Source organism: Littorina saxatilis, linkage group LG1 (genome assembly GCF_037325665.1).
Source record: "Littorina saxatilis isolate snail1 linkage group LG1, US_GU_Lsax_2.0, whole genome shotgun sequence".
Lineage (NCBI taxonomy): Eukaryota > Metazoa > Mollusca > Gastropoda > Littorinimorpha > Littorinidae > Littorina > Littorina saxatilis.
The window spans coordinates 74,008,376-74,031,889 of NC_090245.1; the positions used below are offsets into that span (position 1 = coordinate 74,008,376).

Sequence of the window (23,514 nt, forward strand, 5' to 3'; positions counted from 1 at the left end):
TGACGAGGGCTTTTGTATGAGTGTTCCACGGAATCAACGGTCAAATTAATACTATAAATACTACTGATGTTCTGACATGAATGTATTTCGCTTACTTTTCATTACAAAATCCGGACACGTGTAAGAGCTTTATATCATGAAACCATTGTGGGATGAAGTTGGGGAGTGAGAGGAAAGGGGAAAATAAATACGTACAAGCGGATGTGAATCTACTTGCACGATGTCCGAGGTTTAAAATGGAAGCTTCACAACAGCAAAATACAAATAGAAAGTTTGCTTAAACCCCAGTCACACATAGACGCCGCTTCTTCAACGATGGAAAAGTGTCAGAGAGTGTCGCCAATCGTGGGCCAAACGTGGGAGGATCTCCATGAGCGTGGTTTGGTCGGGGTAGGATCTGCTAGGTCGGGAAGCTGCACGCTCTCCCTACGCTTATTTTGAACTGCACAAAACAATTGTAAGCGTAGCCGGGTCGTGGCGCAGTACAGTCATAATGTAGGATTTTTTTAATTTGCCATGTGCTGGATTTTGACGGCGATATGTCCCGATTCAATAACTTTTTCAGATCGGAGTGATCGGCATGGTCTTCGTAAGGACGTAGAGCTGTGTGACAGGGGCGCATGGGGAAACAACTGTGATTCATCCGCCTAATATTGTTTGCTTCTGCTTGGAGGCCAAAGTGTAAAAACTAGGGAAAAGGCCCATACTATGGACCGGCTCTTCATAAGGACCACCTCCCAATCTGACAAACTAATGGTGCTAGAGCGCTCAAAACAATTTCATTAGCAAAATTGACTTTCTCTGAGTAACTTAAACATGTCAAAACAATTGCGTACGCACAACACCACAAAACTGTTGGGCTTTTAAACACAACATACATTTTGTAAACTTCTGACAGCGTTCACTCTAATATTTGACACTTAAAACGGACCGGTTTCTGTCCACATATAGGCTACTGTCGTTAACACACACAATTGCTACATATGACAATGTAATTGTTACATTTTAGTAGTCTTTGGCCAGTCTTTCTAGCGCAAACAAAAATAATGACAACATCTTAAAGTAAGTGTGTGTGCCCTAATATGGACCATATCTTCTATCTTATAACCAACAGAAGAAAGGAAATGATAAAGATTGGGTTTAGGTATGCATTAAGAAGCTTGCTAAAAGTAACCTACAACTAGCCTTCAAGCTCTCAAAAATATGTCACAGTCTTCTTTGCGTAAGAGTTGATAATGTCTTTTATTTTTTCTCTAATTTTGATAAGTTTCTTTAGTTTCTTTTTTTTGCTTCAAATAAGATCCTCATCGAACCGAAACAAATACATCTGACTCGAACACTAAAAATAATGGTCTTTTTACAATGATTTGTGACGGCCTCTTCACATGTCCATGTAAGGCGCCATGGCTCCTAATATAACCAGTTGTGAATTTTACTGTATTTATTTTTTGTTGAATGTCTATCAAAGGCAAGTCGCTCAAATGAGACCTAACGGTTAACGAAAGAAAGAACAACTACCACGCACAAAATGGAACTTCTTCGCAAGGAAACAAGCTAGTTATCAGCATGAAACAAGTATTAGGGTACACATTAGGGGCTCTTCCCCTACAACGAATACTCATCCTTGCTGTAATAAACAATAAAGTATGTGGACGAAGGGGCACCGTGTTTAAAAAAATGAATACACGATGTAGATCGGACAAGTGGAAATAGGAAACGAAAGTAGGTCACTGCAGAGAACTCTCCCATTCTGAGGCGACACTGTGTGATTGGCGTCAGTTAGGCAAAGAAGCTGTGGGTCAAACTCTGTGTGTAAGAATGTGTACAGGTCTTGTTTGTCTAACGTTACCGAATTGTTACAATACTGTTCACATAGCCTCCCACCAGAAGAGACCTTCACGGACTGCTGAAGATGTCCATAGAGAAACGTCATCGGGCTGAGTTTGTGGAGCTGCTTCTGGAACATGATGTCAGCTTGAAGGAGTTTCTCCGGGACGAAGCACTCTTCTCACCATTGCAGAAAAGCAAAAGCAAAGAAAAGATCACACCCTATCTACGCAAGACTGAAGACGATGACAACGATTCCGTGCTGCTCGCAGAGGAGGGAGAAAATGAGGATGACGACAATTCCTCATCGGATGAAGAGAGTGAACGAAGAGGTTGTATGAAGGTCTGCTGCAGAAGACAAAAAAACTCGGCGTTATTGGAGACAACAGCGGCCACGGGAGAAGCGACGGAAGACAAATGCTTGGCCCTTCTCTATGAACATACAAAGGTGTGTGTGTGTGTGTGTGTGTGTGTGTGTGTGTGTTTGTATGCTTGTTTTATTGTTTGTTTGTTTTGGGGAAGCGAAGACCCCTTCACTATTGCAGATAAAAGCTGCGATTGGGGAAATCAATGACTTGTGCAAAGCACTACCCTACGTAGGCTTACATGTGTGTGTGTGTGTGTGTATGTGTGTGTGTGTTTTTGTGTGTGCGTGCGTGCGTGCGTGTGTGTGTGTGTGTGTGTGTGTGTGTGTGTGTGTGTGTGTGTCCGTGTGCTTGTTTTCGTGAATGGTCGTGTGCTTGCGTGTTTGCATGCGTGGGTGGGTGTGTGCGTGAGTGCGTATTTGTGTGCGTACTTGCATGCATGCTTGCTTGAATCTGAAGGCTTTTGAACAAGCATTGGTGCAAAATTGTATAACTGTATTGATAATCTCCCCTTTTCGTCTTTTGTGTTCCTATGTCAGCAAGAGATATGCCCTTACAATGCATTAAGTCAGCCATTCGTATTGATTAACTATGTTATTTCTCAGTGTCACTCTCCACATTCAAATCGGTCGCCCCTCTCCCTCATTCCATTTGTTTAAAACCTGATTATATATTCTGTTTCAGGCATTGGGAACGAAAAAGGTACGTCGATTTGATTTGCTTGTCTCTTCGTTAGTGCATAACGTAAGATGTGGGGTCCTCTTTCAAAAGAAGCTAACGGTTTGAGTCGTGAAAGACGCAACAGAGTTGCAAATCAGGAGGCATCATCTTATGAAAAGTCGCCTTGGATAAATATTGGTTTGTATTCACGTTGTGCTTTGTTTGTTTGTTTTTTAGCGGGAAAGTAGGTTTAATGCTCGACATAGTGCATAACTATAGCTGTGGTAATTTAGTTAGTGAATCACGACATAATTATGTCCTGTATGTCTCTTACTGAACTCTGCCATTTTGTATGTCAGGCTGCCTGTCAGGTTGCTACCACACACTCCCTCTGTCCATGTGTGTCTGTCTGTCTGTGTGTCTGTCTGTGTGTGTGTCTGTCCGTCTGTGTGTGTGTGTGTGTGTGTGTGTGTGTCTGTCCGTCTGTGTGTGTGTGTCTGTCTGTCTGTCTGTATGTCTGTCTGTCTGTCTGTCTGTCTTTCTGTCTATTTTTCTGTCTGTCTCTCTGTCTGTCTCTCTGTTTGTCTGTCTGTCTGACTGTCGGATTGTCGGAATGTCTGTCAGTCGGTCGGTCTTCCTGCCTCTGCCTCTTTCACAACGCAATGGTCTTGCAAAGATCTATCCTCCTGTCTGTAAATGGTGCTTATTCGTGGTTACATTCTTTTTGCTACATTTTTGTGTTTTTAGAGGAAGGTGCCGTTTACACGTAAAACCCTGACACTCTTTTGCATTGTGATATTGTTATGTATATTTGTTTCCTAGATAGCAATACACTAATCCGAACGTGTATATTCAAAAACTTTTAAATAAAAATTTGTTTTGTTTTGTTGCCTTTTTAAACAATCCAGGATGATAGGGATATCAAAGAAAGGATCTCTTCAAGGGTAAAGAAATTGCTGGGCAGCTTTTACAAGAAACCAAAATATCCCGACACAAAGGTGCTTATGGATCTGTGTGTGTGTGTGTGTGTGTGTGTGTGTGTGTGTGTGTGTGTGTGTGTGTGTGTGTGTGTGTGAGTGTGTGAGTGTGTGTTTCTGTGAGTGTGTGTGTGTGTGTGTGTGTGTGTGTGTGTGTGTGTGTGTGTGTGTGTAAGTCTGTTTCATTGTATCTGTGTCCGTATTTAAGTGCGTGCGTGCATCCGTGCGTATTATATCTCCAGAGATAGAAAGAATAACGTCAAATGTGCGGCTGTGTGTGTGTGTTCGTGTGTGTGTGTGTGTGTGTGTCTCTGTGTGTGTGTGTTTGTGTGTGTGGTGTGTGTGTGTGCTGTGTGTGTGCTGTGTGTGCTGTGTGTGCTGCTGTTAGTTCCTTGTCTTGTGTGCACGCGTGCTCGATTGTGTATGTGTGTGTGCGTGCGTGAGAGCGTGAGTGCGCTTTAACAGGGAGACAGTTTGTGTTCTTGTATTCTCTTGTGGTTTTTATTTCTAGGAAGAAACAGCTCAGAGACTCTTTATATGGGCAGTCTTGTCCGGGCGATTTGACCTGGCCAAAGTCTTTCTCAAGGAAGCCACAGTGAGTTTTTAGCAAACATTAATTCTGCTTCATGAAAACGAGATCTGCGGTGGAAAAAAATGCAGCGTTAGAGTCACCTGTTTACAAGCTGACGCATTGTAGAATGTTCTAAAAGGCGTATAGCCTTCTGATTGTTTGATCGACAGCATGGAATCATATTGTTCAACTATTTGGCTAAGAAATGACACCCGCCATTATGATAAAGAAACAGAAGTACTTAATCTGTGTCACAGGTATTGATCGGAAGACAACAGAGAGAGAGAGAGAGAGAGAGAGAGAGAGAGAGAGAGAGAGAGAGAGAGAGAGAGAGAGAGAGAAAGAGAGAGACAGAGACAGAGACAGAGAGAGAGAGAGAGAGAGAGAGAGAGAGAGAGACTAACACCTATGTTTGTAACATTTCAGGACACGATGGGAGCAGCGCTGATGGCAGTAGCGCTCATCAAGGCCACAAGGAAACGTTACGACCGCTCCAGCGTTGAGGAAATCAACCGTCTTGATAGCCAAGCCAAGTAAGCGGAAGCCATATTTACAGAATGTAAAAGACAGGGTGACCCCAACCAAATGCAACCCATAAACATAAAAATGTTCCGAATTGGGGGATCGGTTAGGGTTCAGTACGAGGGGGAGCCATACATACCTTAGCCTAATTTAAACCCTCCAGACGTCCGCTGCAGGAAGAAAGAAGAAGCACAGCTTGGCCGGATGAGACCCCCCTGCAGGAGAAGCTGTTTAGAGACCTGGTGGCCCTAAAGAAGACGGCGGCATGCGTGCGTGCTACAGGAGTGGACGTCTAAAAGAAGCGAACGAGAAGAAGAAGAAGAAGAACCCTCCAGACTTCTACCTTTTGGATAATCTGAATGTCCGAGTTTACGAAAACACCCCCTCCCCAACCCCCGTCCTCAAATTATCGGTAATCTGATGCAGCAGTTCAGGGCAATCCCTTGATAGGAAAGCGTTCGTGTCACTGAAAATCTCGGAAGGGTAATTTGGAACACATTTTGGGGAGAAGGTAACAACCTTTAGACAGCAAACTTTGGTGAATGGTTGTGAACAAACTGAAGTTCCTGCACAACAACTATGAAGATATTCGCTGGACTCAAACGACTAGAAAAATGACCCCATTTCATAGTTAAATCGCACTTGCGCACTATATATGAAGTAATTTGATCAAACAAAGAAGTAATTAACATGTTTATGCAGTATCTCACAAGTTCTCACAAGTTCTGAATCTGTTGTGGGTCCTAGCCTTTCTATAGGGATACAAAGAATGCTTGTTCAACCGATCATGACCCTATTCCACACAGACCACGAATCCCATGATTCAAAATTTTGGCCAGGAACTCCCGATTCCGAAAAATTGCAGTTAATTCGTAACAAATTCGTAGTACATTCTTAGGCATCTTAACTGAATCGTAATGGATTCGTAGGTATTCCTAAGTCATTCGGGGATTTGTGGCCAACATTTTGAACAGCTCAAAACTTTTGCCACGAATTCCTGGTTGCTCAAGAATTGCAAGAACTGACTACGAATATATACAAATCAGTTTAAGAACTTCACAAACTGATTACGATTCAACTACGAATCCTAAAATGTATCAATTCGTGGCGATTCAGGGGATTTATGGGATTCGTGGTCAGTGTGGAATAGGGCCAAAACAAGCCTGTCCAACGCTTTGAGAATTAATGTTCTCCCTATATTTCTAGATGAAGGCCTCCCCAGTCTGAGCTGACTTTAGGTGGTACATAATACATCCTAGCTACCCTGGTTGTCTTCTCAGCTGGAGCAAATAATTATCTTTATGGCTGAAGAGATCAATGCGGGAGTTGCACTCTCTACAGCAGAGAGGAGTTAAGTTGTTTACGGTTCATAAATATCCGGTATTATTCCACTATCAGTGTGTTTTTATGTGATGTTTTCGTACACGAGCCAAAAGAAAAATGTCTGTTTGTTGCACTCAGATAATAGAGTTGTATTGTATTGCATTGAAGTGAACTGAATTGAATTATTGCAGAGAGTTTGAAGACCTTGCCATCGGTGTCCTGAACGCCTGTTACGCTGACAACGAGAAGAAAACGCGTAAGGTTCTGAAGCGAGAACTGCCCGTGTGGGGAAGAAGCTCATGCATTCTGCTGGCGATGAAGGCGGACACCAAGCGGTTCCTCGCACAGCCAGCCTGCCAGGCCTTCATCAACTTCATCTGGATGGATGAGATTTTTGTTCACACCAACAGGATGGTCAAGGTATCTTCTTCTTCTTCTTCTTCTTCTTCTTCTTCTTCTTCTTCTTCTTCTTCTTCTTCTTCTTCTTCTTCTTCTTCTTCTTCTTCTTCTTCTTCTTCTTCTTCTTCTTCTTCTTCTTCTTCTTCTTCGTTCATGGGCAGAAGCTCCCACGTTCACTCGTGTGTTTGAAAGAGTGGGGTTTTACGTGTGTGACCGTTTTTACCCCGCCATTCAGGCAGCCATACGCCGCTTTCGTGGGATGCATGCTGGGTATTTTTGTGTTTCTATGACCCAACAAGCTCTGCCATGGATTACAGGATCTTTTCCGTGCGCACTTGGTCTTGTGCTTGCGTGTGCACACGAAGGGGGATAAGGCACTAGCAGGTCTGCACAGAAGTTGACCTGGGAGACCGGAACAAATCTGCGCGCCAAACCCACCAGGCGGGGCCAAGATTCAAACCCGCAAACTTCAACATAGGACACTTCAACATAGCACACTTCTTGCAGTAAATATTGTTTGCATGGATTGAAGGCATTGTTGCATATGTATGACTAGGGGGGGGGGGGGGGTACAGGTGAGGGGGGTGGGGGTGACCATACACGTAAAACCCCATTCTTGTAGGTAAGCGAGAACACGGAGAATTTCACGAATCCAGAAGAGGAGTGACATGTAAGGACTGAATGAACAAAGCGAAACATGAAAACCATTCAAGGACAAACGTTTGTCCTGATTTCTGCCGTTTTGTATTTGCAGATGCTGCTGAGCATGATCCTTGTCGTGATTATACCCACGGCCGTTAAATTCAGGAAGGAGGAAAAGTAAGCCCTTATTTTTGTATTTAAATAAAACAAATCTATATCATTTTATCACCTTCAGATTCTGTGATATCGACCGAGAGAGCAAGAGAAATAGAGAGAGAGAGAGAGAGAGAGAGAGAGAGAGAGAGAGAGAGAGAGAGAGAGAGAGAGAGAGAGAGAGAGAGAGAGAGAGCGAATACGAATACGTATGCGAGAGACAACGAATACGAATACGAACGTTTTATTGCTATGGGCCATTGGCCCCTTGCAATGGGGATATTACATATCACGCGCAACGAAAGGACGGTACAAAAAGCGGGTGGTAAACTGAACCCGGAATTGATTATTATCCACTTGGTAACATCCGAAGTCGACAGTGTATTTTAGTCTGAGACCAATGCCAATGTCAATGTGATCGATCGCGTTGCCCGATAACGACACTAGTTATATCAACACAAAGTCAGATACATTTACAATCTTTCTCCTGTTTTGAGGAATGTTCTTATTATACGCACATAGTCATGTAAGTCTGTGTTTAGTTGCTCAAGTTCTTCTTTGAAGCGGACCCAGTTCACTTGCTGCCCTCTTCGTAGGGAGAGCATGTCCCGTCTCATGTCCTTCTTCGCTGTTTCTGCTGCATCTGGAATCACGTCAAACGTTCTGGTTTCACACATTTCACAATCAAACACCAGCAAACAATCTTCACTCTCGACCAGCAGCGTGTTCTTGCCACCTTTGGACTGACACACTCTTTTTTGAACCTTTTGTTCCTGAGAGTGGCATCATTCCTATTCTTATGCAGTGTCAAAACATTCACTGGGTTAACAATATGTGTGGGATGTCGCGCACCGTCCGTCTCATGAGCGATATTTTACACTGATCAGTTGTGTACAAAATTCCTTTAAAGGTTATTAGTGATAGCGATTTTTTCATAAATTCTGTGCAATAACTTTATTCAGTAGATTGACAAAGAGAAGACAAACCAGGGCCGGACCCAGGGGGGGGGGGGGGGGGGGTTCCAGGGGTTCCGGAACCCCACCCCTGGAAAAAGCATGTACCTTGCTTTGAGTGTGTGTTTTTTTTACTAGTTTTAGCACCAAAACAATGCTGCTCTTAACCCTCAAAACAAGGCCCAGAATGCACCAGATTGCACAGATTTTGACCGTTTTTCAAAAATTTTCCGGACCCTTGTGGCTTCGCCACTTCGCTGATTTGCCCCCCCCCCAAAAGGAGGAACCCCCCCCCCCCCCCCCCCCCCCCCCCTTACAACTCATTTGGTCCGGCCCTGCAAACATTTCGCAGTATGTACCAGAAAAGTCTATGGGAAGAATGTCTTAGTTGTGGAAAGTATGTTACTTGCTTGCGCAGATCCAAAACAGAGAAAAAGACGTCTGATGGATCAGAGAAGAGAATTCCTGCACTGAAGAAGATCGGGATTTTCTATCATACTCCCATGGTCATCTTTTGTTTGAATTTCGTAAGTCTTTCTAGCGTGGGGTTTGTGTGTCTGGCTGCTGCTATCCCTCTCTTAACATCCATGTTGTTAATTAATACAGTTTCCTCCTCTACTTATAATTGCTTTTTTTGTTCTTATTCCAATTGCATTATTCTTCTTAATTCTGTTCGCTAATTCCCAATTCAAACTTTTATTTTACTCCTTGTCATTTTGTGTGTGTGTGTGTGTGTGTGTGTGTGTGTGTGTGTGTGTGTGTGTGTGTGTGCTTGTGTGCTTGTGTGTGCGTGCGTGCGTGCGTGCGTGCGTGCGTGCGTGCGTGCGTGCGTGCGTGCGTGCGTGCGTGCTTTATTTAAAAAAAAAGTTCTGTTTGCTTTTTCGTGGATTTTTTTCTCCGTGTGTTTGTTTGTTGGCTTGTTTTTCTTTGCCGTCTTTGCTTTCCAGATGTCGTACGCTGCGTTCCTGTGCCTGTACAGCTACATTCTACTGATACAGCTGTCATCTGAATGGCACTACCTGGAGTCTTTGCTGGCCATCTGGGTCCTCACCATCTTCATGGAAGAAGTCAGGCAGTTCACGGTACCTGGATCCTTCTCTCTCTCATACACACACGCACACAAACGCACGCATGCACGAGCGCACACACGCACGAACGCACGCACGGTCTCCTTAGTAATTACTAGCAGTCAGGGCCCGGCTTCGCCCTGGTTTTCGTTTGAGAATGATAAAGTATGCTTGCATGGCAAGAGTTACTCCCTTTCATGGCGAGCAAACACTGATCTAAAAATAATGAATAGCGCACAGCCAATGAAACAGCGTAACCAGAGTGCCGCCATCTTACTATACCCCACCACACTGACAAACAGGGTGAAAGGGAAATAATCGTACTTTCGAGAGTCTTCTCTCCCTTGAATACTAGAAGCACCACTGATTTAAAACGGGTTCATAGATGCGATCTGCATCCCTCTTATGTTTTCTCAGTTTGTGATTTAGGAAATGGAAACAATGTGGTTTCTCAATAGGTGCGATTTTACACTGTCGACCTAGTAAGTGTTGCGGTAACGAACGGTGTCCCAAGATGGCGGATCCGGTGGCGTCAACGTTGTGATAGAAAATAAGAAGGGGCGCACTATCCATTATTGTTAGATCAGTGCTAGCAAAGCCAGAGTTGCCTCCCTTGGCTTCGAGAACATTCCGGCACGTTCCAGTCAAGTTGTTTTTTCTTCATTTATTCTGCGTATAATAGCAATATAGAATTTTAAATATCACTGGCACTATGTACAGGTGAACAGTAGACTCTGTTCCGGACTTTAACACAGAGAGAGATAGGGCGAATGAGAGAGAGAGAGGCAGAGAGAGGGGAGATGAGGGGGGGAGAGGGAGACAGAGGGAGACAGACACACAGACACACAGAATGAAAGATTGACAGACAGACAGAAAGGCAAGATGAGATATAGCCAGACAGACTCGCAGACACATAGAATAAAAGATTGGCAGACAGACAAAAAGGCAAGATGAGATATAGCCAGGCAGACTCACCGACACACAGAAGGAAAGATTGTCAGACAGACAGAAAGACAAGATGCGATATAGCCAGACAGACTCACAGACACACAGAATGAAAGATTGTCAGAGACAGAAACACCAACAGAGGGACACCAGACAGACAAACTAGCAGAGCATCTAGTGATTTCTCACAAAGACGTGTCTGTCATGTTTCTTTGTTTTCTTTTTTTCAATTGTTGCAGCCGTTCAGTTCCAGCAGAAGCGGGTCAGTCAGGAACAAGTGGAAAAACAGCCTGGATATCATTGCTTTCATTGGATTTGTCACAGGTGGCATTCTTCGGATTTTGTCCCTCTATGTTTGCAACGCTTGCCTTGATTGGGCTAGGCTGACTTTGGCAGCCAATGTGATTCCCTGTTTCTTCCGCCTTTTGGTGTTCTATACCATCAACAAAGAGCTTGGACCAAAGCTTGTCATGATTCGACGAATGGTAAAGAGACTTGCAAATCAATCAAACAACTACCAAAACAGCTGAACAAACAAGTAAAGAAAGAAGCACACAAACACACACAAAAGAAGAGGCGAACAGGAAAACAGTATAATACTTTTGCGTGTGCAGACGTCGGGAGAACATTTTAGTTTTGTTAATGAATGTAACAATCTATCCTCCGTAACGACATCCACATATCAACGAAATAAGGAAATAACGGGAAATTATAGCTGTCGTTTACATTATATCGTTGGGCTTGGGCGCTGATAAGTTGTAAACACTCATTGTTTTTAACAATAATTTATTCAGATGAACACTCCGACATATTGTATTTGAAATCTGACTTGCTGGCGGGGAGATAGCTCATTCGGTAGCAGGCTGTCAAATCGCTTCGTCGCTATTGCCGTGGGTTCGCATCCAGAGTCAATGTTTTGCTGACTCTCCTCTGTGTCCTCAAAGCTCCGTGTACACGAATGCGCCCGAGAATGACCCAACTGTTCACAGCGAAAGTATCAGGGCTTAAGAAACACAACACAGACGTGCAGGACAAATATAACAACCCATTGGTAGCGTCGTACTGTTATGGCAGGTAGCTTTCCCCACTTAAAACGCATCCCGAATTGACGTTTTCCGAAAATACAGACAGTCGATTGAAAAAGTCACTGCACAAACATACACATCGGAGTCCGTTTTTTTTGCTGCGACTGCTGGTTTTAACTGTTTGACCACGTGTTGTTTGACTCACTAAACTGGGGCTCAATTCTTCCACAACGCTTGGAAATCCTAAGAGAGTTATTTTCGAACAACCACTATTTCCATGAGAGTAACCTACAGAATTAATGACCTTACCTATCTTGAAAAATAGTATGCCATCTTGCCATTATTACTACCATCCTTATTTGCTTCTTTTTGTTTCGTTTCGTTTTGTATTTAGGTGCATGACTTGATGTGGTTTGTGGTGATTCTGCTGGTATTCGTGGCATCTTATGCGGTGGCGTCAGAATCAATACTGTACCCCAACGCGCAGCTGTCCTGGCAGTTCCTCTTCCATCTGCCTAGGAAGGCCTACTGGCAGATCTACGGTGAACTCTTCCTGGAAGACATTGAAGGTATGGAAGACAGGGTGACCCCCCAAAACATGCCACCTACTAAAATGCTAATAACTCTTACATCTATTCAGCGAATTACTTTATATTTGGTGTACATTAGCTTTAGATGTAGGATGAGAAGTATACAAAGTGCAAAATATGTAGGTTAAGTGGTTTCATTTTTACGCTTTTTTAGAAAGTATTTTTCAAATTCGGAGATTTCCTCAAAAGTAGGAGGTTTGACACTGAGCAGCAGCCACATTAATCCGACTTGAGCCCTCCAGACTCCCTGTAATTGTCCGAACATAACCACGTTTGTAAACACGATGGCATTGGCGAGGAGGAACGTAACGTGCCATTAGTTTCATGTTTAATATCAATCAGGTTCTGTTTAGACGGACTGTTTCTCGAACGTTTTGAGGCCTTGAAATAAGAGAGACAGTTTACTTAGAGTCTCTAACACGTACTCTATGTGGCAGGTGACAGTGACTGCACGGACACACCGGAATTGTACAGTGACTACAGCGAACAGCGGTGTCCGTCAGATCTGGGTCAGTACGCCGTGCCCGTGCTCACCGGATTGTACGTGATGCTCACAAACATCCTGCTCGTCAACCTGCTGATCGCCATGTTCAGGTCAGACATTTCTGTATCTGTATCCTACAAACGTGAGAGAAACCATGCACCCATGTCATAACTAAACCATATCTTCATATGTGTGTATGTCGTGTTTGGTTTTCATTGCCAGTGTCCAGTTATACGTGAACGACAGAGCTGTCTGGAAGTTTGAGGTAGAAGGCACGCTAGTACAGAATGTAGGATGAAATTGTGTCATAGACTGTTTGCACTCGTTTTTTTTTCTTCAAATATTAAAAAGCTCCCTTTTGTTCGAATTTCAATTAAAATAACCCAACTCGTGTAAACCTGGTATGACACAGCAAGCCCATGTATGTGTAGGTGGGTTTTTTTTTGCACACACGTTTGTGTGTGTGCTTCTTACACTGACTCCGTAATTTATCAGTGCTTTCTAAAATGTGGATATCATTTGAAGCCCGGTGAACTATTTTGACCATTATGATGATGATGATGATGATGATGATGATGATGATGATGATGATGATGATGATGATGACAAATGTGGACAAACTCTCTCATGTACGTTAATCAATAATGACCGCACACATTGTTTGGGCAACAAATAATTTGCAAGAATGTTGTACTCCCATGGAAAACGAACTGATGTATTCATTTTATTGAAATGACTGTCTTTTGTTTGTTACCACTTGACTATACTCATTCGTCTTTCAAGTCTGCGGTCGAGGTCTGGCTAATAAAACCACCTTGACATTCAATCTGCTTCAGCTACACTTTTCAGCAAGTGCAGGAAAACACGGACACGCATTGGCATTGCCAGAGGTTCAACCTGATCTTCGAATATGCTGAGAGGCCAGACTTTCCACCCCCGCTCAACATCTTTATTTACATCTTCTGGATTCTTACGGGGAAGAAGCACGAGAGTCGATTCCGTGAGTTTGCTGAGTTGTTGTTTTATACCACATTACACCACAAAACGATGCGCTACACTACACTACACTACTCTTCACTACACTACACTACACTATACTACACTATGATGCACTACGCTACACTACACTTCACTACACTACACGTTACGCTACGCTACACAACACTACTCTACACTACACTACACTACACTACACGACGCTACGCTACTTAACGCTACGCTACGTTACATTACACTATACTACACTACGCTATGGTACGTTACATTATACTACACTACACTACGCTACGTAAAGGCCAAAATACATCTGCGCAGTCGCCACTACACTACATGCTGCGATAGGGATTATGACGAATACTTGGCCTGTTTTCTTTTCATGCAACGTGTAGCGGGCTGGGGAAAAAAAGAATTACCTCAATAATCTGCAGTGCGTCGTCTGTCCTGCTGGCGTTACATAAGTGAGCGCCGGGCCTAACGCTACGCTACACTACACGACACGACACGACACGACACAACACGACACTACACTACACCACACTACACTACACTACACTACACTACACTACACTACACTACACTACACTACACTACACTACGTTAGTTTAACAACTTTTGCTGCGCTGCGTCATTAGTTTAAGGCACCTTAATTCTTTTGCAACTGATCATATACCGGCACCACATAATTATCCGTCCAGCCTTTCGCATAAAAGCATCCTTCCACCGTGAGTGGGAAATGTTGGCTGATTTAAATGAGCAGATTGACATATGTGTTACTCACGCGAATAATTCAACAACAAGAATTCCCACAGCTCAGGAAGGAGCTATACTGTTGATTTTGGTACAGTGGAACCCCCTTTTAAGACCCCCCATTTAAGACTTCCTCCCTTTTAATGCCCCTGTCACACTTGACCGGATAGAGCCTCTGAACGTGAAACGGATGGCATATTTGTTTATCCGTTGGCAAAGTGGTCAGTCCGGGAGAAACATCCGAACCACGGCCGTATTTGCACCGAACATGGAACGGTTGAAACGTACCGGTAACGAACATGTAACGCACGGCTACAGTTCAACCAGCCAAGTGTCTCCGAATTATTGACGAACAACAAACGAACATGAACCGGCCAATCAGAACGCGCACAGGATTCATTCCGGACAAACCGAACACATAACGGACATCAGATTTGGAAGCTTCCAAGAACCTTTTTATATGCCCTGGGATGATCAGGTTTTTCCGGTAGTCAGTTCCTCCCCCTGTAGTTGTCCTGCAGGTATTCTGTAGGTATGCTGTATTCATCAGTTATGTACGTTTTATCCGTTTTTCAATTCGTTTGTCTATTCGTAGTGTGCGGTGTTTATCCTGCAGACATCCTGTGTTTGTCCGTTAGGTGTTCGTTTAAGGTCCGGTTAATGCGTGGCGTATGCGTTCAAGTTCCATCTACGGACTGGATAACGTATCCCCCCCGTACACCTACAGCATATAAACGAAGGAATTACGAACACTGACAGGAGATATACAGGACAGAACGGACATGCACAGGACAGCCAACGAATATTCTTGTTCGTCACTGTCCGTTTCAAGTTTTGTGCATGCACAAAACTTTCTAGCGGATGCAGGCGGACACACCGCACATCACCTGACATGAAACGAATGTTCCGAACATAAAACGGACATAAAACGAACATAAAACGAACATTGACGAACATCACCGGATAAACAAATATGTCATCCGTTACACGTTAGCGAGGCTCTATCCGGTCAAGTGTGACAAGGCCTTAAGACCTTAGTTTTTTTGATTTCCTATTCATAACCTCTGTAAATTTACCCCCATTTTAAGACTCCCTCCGTTTTTAAGACCTGATTTTCTCACATTTGTTGAGGTCGTAAAAGGGGGGTTCCACTGTATACGTTTTAGTTGAACATTCTCTTATCCCATGTAAGCTTCGACAGATACGTTTTATGTGGTGGTGTATAGAATCGCTTACACGTGAATGACTGTACCTTTGATGTCTGTATTTTAGGGAAGCGAGTGGACGAGAAAAAGGTCAGAAAACGGCTAGAGAAAGAGAAGCCAGCTCCGCAGTCGGAAGCGAAAACCGACGAAGAAAGACAAGCAGAAAACTATCGCGCTCATAAACTGAGAGAGGCTTTGGCCAAACTTGAAAAGAAGAAGCGAAAAGACGCCCAGCTCGTGGAGTGGGAGAAACTTATTGCCGACGGTTTCTTCATCAGCGTCAAGGAAAAGGAGAGTCTGGACAACAAAGTGGACACGATGAGACAGCAGTGAGTGTCAGAGTTTTATTCTTCCATGTTTGTCTATGAAGGTATTGTTTGTTTTCAATCCACTTGATTTTTTGTTTGTTTTCTTCTTCTTCAGGCTTTAAAAACAAAATTAAATCTCAGTATCTTTTTCTTTCTCTGTTGCATGCCTACTTCTCCACCCCCTTCCCACCCCCGTATTCTCTCTCTCTCTCTCTCTCTCTCTCTCTCTCTCTCTCTCTCTCTCTCTCTCTCTCTCTCTCTCTCTCTCTCTCTCTCTCTCTCTCTCTCTCTCTCTCTCTCTGTTACTTTAGTGCGTGCGTGCTTGCGAGTTAATTTGTGCACTCTGTAAGGAGCTGTGAAAAAAGTAAGAATGTCCTTTAAATGGAAAGTGTTTGTGTTATATTAAATGAACTAAAATCATGGACAATTTCTGTGCCAGCATCGAAGATCTGCAAATGAAAGTGGACTTTCTTACTGAGTACCACGCGAGACTGAACCGACTGGCATCCCTGCAAGATTCACCCGAAGAAGACTCAAAGTTGCCCATTAAATCGGCATCGGGCGACACACACACCAGGCCAAGCGCTAAAGACACGAGTCGTTCCAAACAGTCTTCAGAATCATCACAGACTTCAGACACCTCGAGGGCAAAAGCAGCCAGTTCGTCGAATAGGCAGTTAGCGAAGAGGGAAACTACAGGACCGAATTCCAGAAAGAGGACATCCCTGCCCAAACCAAATCTGCCTTCAACATCTGCAGCAGATGATCTGCAGATGCCTCCACCAGCTGCAACATCCGACACACCCGATTCGGCTGAGATTTTGCCCTCGGCCCCAACAGATGAGGATGTACCAGAGGCCCCCGTTTATTACGCGGCGAGCGACTCGTCGGAGACCTCACATCCCCTACCAGGGCTGGTTTTGGCGGAAGGCCTTGTGGAAGCCGAGCAGGTTGACGTGTCAGTCCAACTGCAGTCTCTTCAGCAGCAGATTCTTCAATCGCAGGAGAGTCATTTTTCTATGATGTCTGAACGCTTCAAGGCGCTTGAGGAGCAGGTAGGTCCAAGTGGCGTCTGTTTTTAGGTTACATGTGTGTACGGTTTGGTTCGGGTATCGGTGAGTGGGTGGTGTGGTTCTCTGTGCCTCGTTTAAAAAAAAAACCCAAAAAAACAATGTTTGCGCAGCATTTTCTTTATGTTTAGTCATGTGTTGTTGTCTTTAAGTATTTATCGAGTGAATAGGCCACACATTACTCTCTCTTTTTGAGGCAAAAAAAGAAGAAAGGTATGTTGTGGGAACGTTTAGTTATTGACAAAACAAAACGTTACGTTCACAGATAGATCGACCCAGCGGTCTTTGAAGTGCACAGACAAACACTACCTAGACAAACCTTTTCTTTACAACATGTTCAGCCGTTTGCAGGGAAGACACAAGGGAATGAGCATCTAATTAGTGTTTGTCTTATTCGATATATCTGTGAACGTAACGTTTTGTTTTGTCAAAAAATAAACCTTCCAACAACATAGCCTACCTTTCTTGTTTTTTGATTTTGAATTTTGGAGGGTTTAGAAGTAAGTGGATAAGTTCTACACTTATTCATCAAAAACTACAGTAACTGGTATAGCTCCATTTAAGTTAAATACTAGGCTATTTAAGTTAAACTGCCTTTGACAAAACAGCATGTAATATTTCCTGTGTCAAATTACGCTCATATCAATTACTCTTTCTCTCGTTGCAGATGAGCAAACTGTCAAATTAGGAGAGCGCCAATGTTCCAAATCCGAGGCCCATGAGATGTGACGACATGATGACTCCCTCCTTAGATTTTTCCCTACCTTATGATCTCATTGCTGGGAAATTCTGATCGTTTTCTCCGAGTGGAAAGCTAGCAGCAGCAAGAGTCGTGCTACCCGGATGTGTGCGCGTTTAGGGGGTAATCAGCCGCCTGCACTTCTGAAAGAATGACCTATAGGTCCTGTAGGTGCAACGGTGGGGGCAGGGGTGGAACACGGATACCGTCTCTAAAGACTGCATATGATGTTTACCCGTGTCCGTCATGGCCTGGGTTCGAACTCGTGGCCCGAGGGTCACAATTACAACCTAGTTAGCAGGCCCATGAGGCATACACATTCAAAGACCGTGGGGGGGGGGGGGGGGGGGGGGGGGGACAGCATATCCTGGAATATATTAACTTGCTTGATATGTAGCTTATTCAATGTCAGCGATACGGAAGTTGTTCCCCAAGAAAACATTTACTCTGATATAATCTTTTCAAGATCACTGACTTAAAAGTTGAAAAGATTCATTCCGCCATTTTGACGGCTCTTTCCTCTAGCTGTTATGGGAACGTACGCAGGGCCGGACTAGGCGAAGAGGAGGGGGGGGGGTTGCCAGTGGTGGCCCAGGGGGATGTCCCCCCTGGCGGCAGGGGCGGATCAGTTCATTTTATGACTGGTTTTGTTCAAAAGTATATTGTGAAGATATGGGTGTGAAGGCGCGAAGCGCCGAGCCGACGGCGCAAAGCGCCTAGCTTGCTAGGGGGGTCCGGGGGCATGCCCCCCCGGAAAATTTTGAAAAAAGGATGCAAAATGGTGCAATCTGGTGCATTCTGAGGATGATCATTACCAGTTTCAGGCAGCAGATTTTGTCACTGATTAATACCCCAAAAATTGAAACTCAATGTAAAATAAAGAAATGCATACCTCATTCAATATTTTTATTTTTTGGCTGGGGGGGGGGGTCCGGAAACCCTAGAACCCACCACCCCCCCCCCCCCTCGTTGTGGGGGTCAGGGGGCGAAGCCCCCTGAAGCTGACGGGTAGGTCATATTCTGAGATAGGAAAATGGTCGCTCCTTACATGAAACGGCATAAAATAAGCAATAATAATAAAAAAATTAAATAAGTAAGGTACATGTTTAGGCTAGGGGGGGGGGGGGGGGGTTGCGCAACCCCCATAACCCCCCCGGTAGTCCGGCCCTGGTACGAGTAAGTCTGTGATAGCGTTAACAAGTGTCTGTATGCTTTATCATTGTTTTAAGGCGCTCATGGTGTTACGTACTAATAGGATCAGTGCACCGACTACAAAGCAATGAACGGTCCCCCAGAAGTGGTTATCTTTGTGTTCTAGATATACACGTTGAATAGCCGTGTTGTTTGTCTGCCAATATTGGCAACATCTCTTGACTAGTTTTTTTACATTAGTTTTTTTTCTTGCAGTACATAAGAGTGATGAATATCTTGCTTTCAAAGAGTTTAAAATAAGGTTATCATGTCTGTCTCTGTGAATAACTATTGGCTATTCTTGGCGTGCTGTTTCCTGCAACTGATATGATAATCAAGTTACGGGCAGAATGGATATTCATGTTGTGTTGTTTACTCGTTGTGTTGTTACGTGAATTTCTGTGAATAGCTATATTGTTGTTCTGTTGTTGTTTTTCTTGTTTTTTTCTTCATGTTTGAACTTCTTGCTGGTGTCTTGAAAAAGAGTTATTGTTTTGGTCTTACAGAGCTTTTTGTGTAGGCTAATTTCAAAGTCATTAATATTGTTATTCGTCTACTTCCTTTTGTTGTTGTTGTTGTTGTTGTCGTCGTTGTTGTTGTTGTTGTTGTTGTTGTTGTTGTCGTCGTTGTTGTTGTTGTTGTTGTTGTTGTTGTTTGTTTGTTTGTTTGTTTGTTTGTATGCGTGTTTGTTCGTTTGTTATTGCGTTGTGTTTTGATTTGTCTGTGTGTTTTTTCCCCGCAAGAGGTCGGGGGGACACACGTTCTCTGATGCTGTTCTGTTTATCGCGATAAATCTTATATGTGTTACTGTTACCAGTAGTTTAATATTCAATCATTTTAAATATATCTTTCTCATTTTTCTTCTCAGTATCTGAATTAAAACGATTTTCGAGTTATCTTTTTATCTGAGGATTGTTATTGAGAGATCTATGCGCCTAACACACCAGTAGCCCATTTTCGTATGTTTTGAGCTTGCGTGAGTGCTGGCACAAGTGTGTGTGTGTGTGTGTGTGTGTGTGTGTGTGTGTGTGTGTGTGTGTGTGTGTGTTTAACTGAGGTTGCGTGTTTGCTTCGGCTGCTATCGCGGTAAACTGACTGAAACGGACAAGACAGACATGAACTACAGACAAAAAATCCACGTTTTTCTGCATTGTGTTATGTTTACCAGGTGTGAAATCAAAATGGCAACCAAACGTATTTATTTGATCCATTGATCCATTCTAAACAAAAAAAAAACAAACAAAAAAGATATGATACTCAACAATGTTGGCAATGATCACCACAGGAGCATACCCATGAAATAGCTGATGTGATGTCCATTATTCGAACCATAGATTCTTGATCCGGTTTTCTTCACCACCCGGACGTCATCGTCAACAACCAATGACACGACGGCGGAAGCTGTAGCTTGGTTTAGCTCATAATCATCGTAGCTGAACAGTGACGTCACTTCCTGTCCTTTCACTGTTATGGCGGCTGAGGTGTACACCGTTGCTTGCGCCGTTATTCCAGTGAGGAATCGGTAGGTTCCGTTGATAGGTGCAGTGAATACGCCGGTGGATGCAGAGTAGGAGCTGTCCGTGTGTTGGTTCACCGTGTTGAACACGATGTTAGCTTCATTGGCAGGGGTGATGTAGGCAGATGACACGTAAGCGTAAAAGTTGACTGGTGTGTCTGTAATCATTGGAAATAGAGTTCGTTGTTGGATATATAGGTTACCGACATTTGTACCTCATCTCATCTTCAGCTGCATTGTGTAAGGGTCACGCTTCGGACAATATGTATTCAGTGGTAATGTCTTGTTTTTATAATCACGTAATTTTAGTGAAGAGACGAGACGAGAAATGGAAACAGGCACAGAAGAGAGAGAGAGAGAGAGAGAGAGAGAGAGAGAGAGAGAGAGAGAGAGAGAGAGAGAGAGAGAGAGAGAGACAGACAGACAGACAGACAGACAGACACAGACAGACAATTACAAACAAACAGAGGGAGAGAGAGTGGGAGTGAGATGGACAGAGAGGCACTGAGAGAGATATAGTCTGAACGTGAATGTATCTGTGTGAATCTGTGGTACATGAACGTAAAGGACGTGTCTTAAAAATATCAAGCATCAAGTCGTGCGTCTTACGACTTAAATGTACTGACAGGTGAACTACGAACATAAAAATCTTCCCCCTTCAAATATGCTCACAGGCCGTCAAAGCATTTAGCGACCAACAAAGGCTATACAATTCCGGTCGGGCTCATCCAAAAACAACAATAAACAAACAACAATAAACTTACGAGCACTAGACATTTACAAAAACAAAAAAATATATCTATTCGGCGTAAAAGCGTATACAAAGTTGTAAGCCTTTGTCAAGTGCATCAGGTGGTTGGTTAACTACCAACACATAGTGTTTTATTTTAGCCAACACTCAATCTCAAATCTCGCGACAAGTTAGCCACATACGCATGCATGAGTACCCATAGTTGTTTGCAGTCACTCAAGTCACTCACCAGGCGTGATGTCGCGTAGCCTTGCAAGTTCTGTCTCCAGAGTGGATACCTCTTGGTTGACGTCATTAACGTGTGATTTGACGTCACTCACCAGTGAGATCATCTTACTGCTATCCGCGCTGATTTGGGATAATTCTGTAAAAAATAAAAAAAAATAAAAGGAAAAAGCGCTCATCCCGTTATTATACGTTATTTTGAATTGTTAGCAAAAAATGATATTTTGTACAAACCGGACTAGCGGTCCAGGTTAACAATGCCTATATCGAGATCAGGCATATTTTGGTCACAAATACGAATAACAATGATATATCGATCCATTTTAGTTAACATTCCTGTTGTATTTTACACACGCACTCAAACAGTGTTTCTTCGGCCCTGACGTTACATGGCCCAAAGAAGGTTAACTCAGTGTTTAAACAATACATTCTTTCTTTATTTGGTGTTTAACGTCGTTTTCAACCGTTCAAGGTTATATCGCGACGGAAACAATACATGTTTTTGTAGGTCTCTGTTGCTTTTTAGTGTGTCAAGATCATATTTCCGCCATTTGGCTGGCTTGAAACTGAAACTGTCAATACAAAAAAAACAATTTAGATGCTTTCACAAATGTGGATTTCTACCAGATATAATCAAAAATGGTAGTTTCTGGAGTGCACCGCTCACAATTCTGGATTATATTGATCAGAAAAATGTGCTGGCTAAAATCACCAAATTGTAAATTACTCATTCGTTTACTAACTGCTGTCTTAACTGGCTGACTGACTGACTGACTGACATTTACACTCACTCAGTCATAGACCCAATAAATCGAAACCGCTGAACAATAAATTAATCAATTACGCAAGCGATCAAATTCCAATAAAATAAAAGATTACGCAAAATACATACTAGTTTTCTCTTGCTGGTCAATGTCGGACAAGGAGTGGTGAAGGTCGGTCACGTGATCCAGGTCAGAGGTCAAATCGTCAAGGTCATTCCTCAACTCTCGCAGTAAGGCTTGGTAGAACACAGGCACTGAATCGTTGAAAGCTGTAGATATAGCAGCATGAAATATTACTGTGAAGTGTATACATTTTGCTGTCAGTGAACAAAATCAGGAAATGCGTGAATGTTTGACGTCGTTCGGGGAATAATATACTTAATTGTCTGCTACGCTTGGGGCCCCAAATTATTCATGAAAGGATAAACAAACAAAAAAAGCATAGACTGACTGTTACATAGAAAGAAACCCATAGAAAGGTATGATTTGAACTGTTTGACAAAGAAAGAAGTTTGAAAGAAAAACAAATCCAAAAGAAATTCACATAATAGTTTATGGTCTAATCGACACACAGTCGTCAGGAGTTATTGTTGATGTGCATGCTCACAAATAAAACCTTAACCTGTTTTCCAGATGGTACCAAAGAATCTTTCTGTGCCTGCATTAAAGTGTTAAAACATTTTGCATTATTATGTGGACTTACAATAAATTATGATAAATCTGCTCTTGTGTGGATAGGGTCGTTTAAAAAATCAAATGTTAAATTTATGCCAGAATTAAATTTGAAGTGGAACCCAACTGTATTTAGAGTGTTCGGCATACATTTTTCAGTGAAAGTGGAGGAAATAGTGAACATAAATTATGAAAACAAGTTCCAAGAAATTCGGAGGTATTTAAATACAGGGTGACCCAAAAAAAAGAGTACCCAAACAAAACGTCATAAGTTGAACAAAAATACAGCAATCTTCATAAAATTTATGTACACACTCAAGTAGCCTCTGCATGATTTGCACAGAAAATGTTAGCGTTCTAGCTTGTCTTTCAGGAACGTTATGCTCATTCTACAGAACATGCTCCAAATGGCCTCCGCGCCGCTGCAGGCAAACTTGAACTCGCCGCGCAAAGTTATCAATCACCCGCACACAATCCTGTTGCGAGATTCCGCGAATGGTTGTTGTGATGGCTCTCTTGAGTTCTGTGATTGTCTGTGGGTTGTTCCTGTAGACGTTGTCTTTCCAGAACCCCCAAAGATAGAAATCTGGGGGATTTAAATCCGGGGGAGGCCATTTGGAGCATGTTCTGTAGAATGAGCATAACTTTCCTGAAAGACAAGCTAGAACGCTAAAATTTTCTGTGCAAATCATGCAGTTTTGTTTGTTGTTGGGATTTTTTTTTGGTCTCCTATTACACCTGTCCAGTTTAAAAGCCTTCTATGTCCACAAGCCCGTTTTGTTTTAATTGAACCTGTACTCAATAACAATTACAAATAACAAATA

The 23,514-nt window shown here is 43.0% G+C and overlaps 2 protein-coding genes across 2 annotated transcripts in view; one reads left to right on the forward strand and one right to left on the reverse strand.

Annotated features, from left to right (window-relative positions):
* LOC138978700 (transient receptor potential cation channel subfamily M member 8-like) overlaps positions 1–17,914 on the forward strand; it is a 41,573-nt gene extending 23,659 nt beyond the window's left edge. Inside the window, exons 12-27 of the mRNA XM_070351497.1 lie at positions 1,877–2,275; positions 2,877–2,894; positions 3,761–3,850; positions 4,341–4,424; positions 4,827–4,933; positions 6,437–6,665; positions 7,399–7,463; positions 8,811–8,919; positions 9,340–9,474; positions 10,644–10,889; positions 11,824–11,998; positions 12,457–12,613; positions 13,340–13,503; positions 15,522–15,783; positions 16,202–16,817; positions 17,500–17,914. Coding sequence (XP_070207598.1) covers positions 1,877–2,275; positions 2,877–2,894; positions 3,761–3,850; positions 4,341–4,424; positions 4,827–4,933; positions 6,437–6,665; positions 7,399–7,463; positions 8,811–8,919; positions 9,340–9,474; positions 10,644–10,889; positions 11,824–11,998; positions 12,457–12,613; positions 13,340–13,503; positions 15,522–15,783; positions 16,202–16,817; positions 17,500–17,520 — 2,877 coding nt within the window. The 3' untranslated portion in view covers positions 17,521–17,914. The remainder of the gene's footprint in view (positions 1–1,876; positions 2,276–2,876; positions 2,895–3,760; positions 3,851–4,340; positions 4,425–4,826; positions 4,934–6,436; positions 6,666–7,398; positions 7,464–8,810; positions 8,920–9,339; positions 9,475–10,643; positions 10,890–11,823; positions 11,999–12,456; positions 12,614–13,339; positions 13,504–15,521; positions 15,784–16,201; positions 16,818–17,499) is intronic.
* Positions 17,915–19,984: 2,070 nt separating this feature from the next.
* On the reverse strand, positions 19,985–22,287 carry LOC138978710 (uncharacterized; the record flags this gene model as incomplete). The annotated part of the gene is given in 3 exon segments (XM_070351506.1): positions 19,985–20,436; positions 21,259–21,393; positions 22,147–22,287. Coding segments are annotated over 3 exon segments (674 nt in total), but the record flags the coding sequence as incomplete, so codon positions are not given.
* Between the last annotated feature and the right edge of the window lie 1,227 nt (positions 22,288–23,514).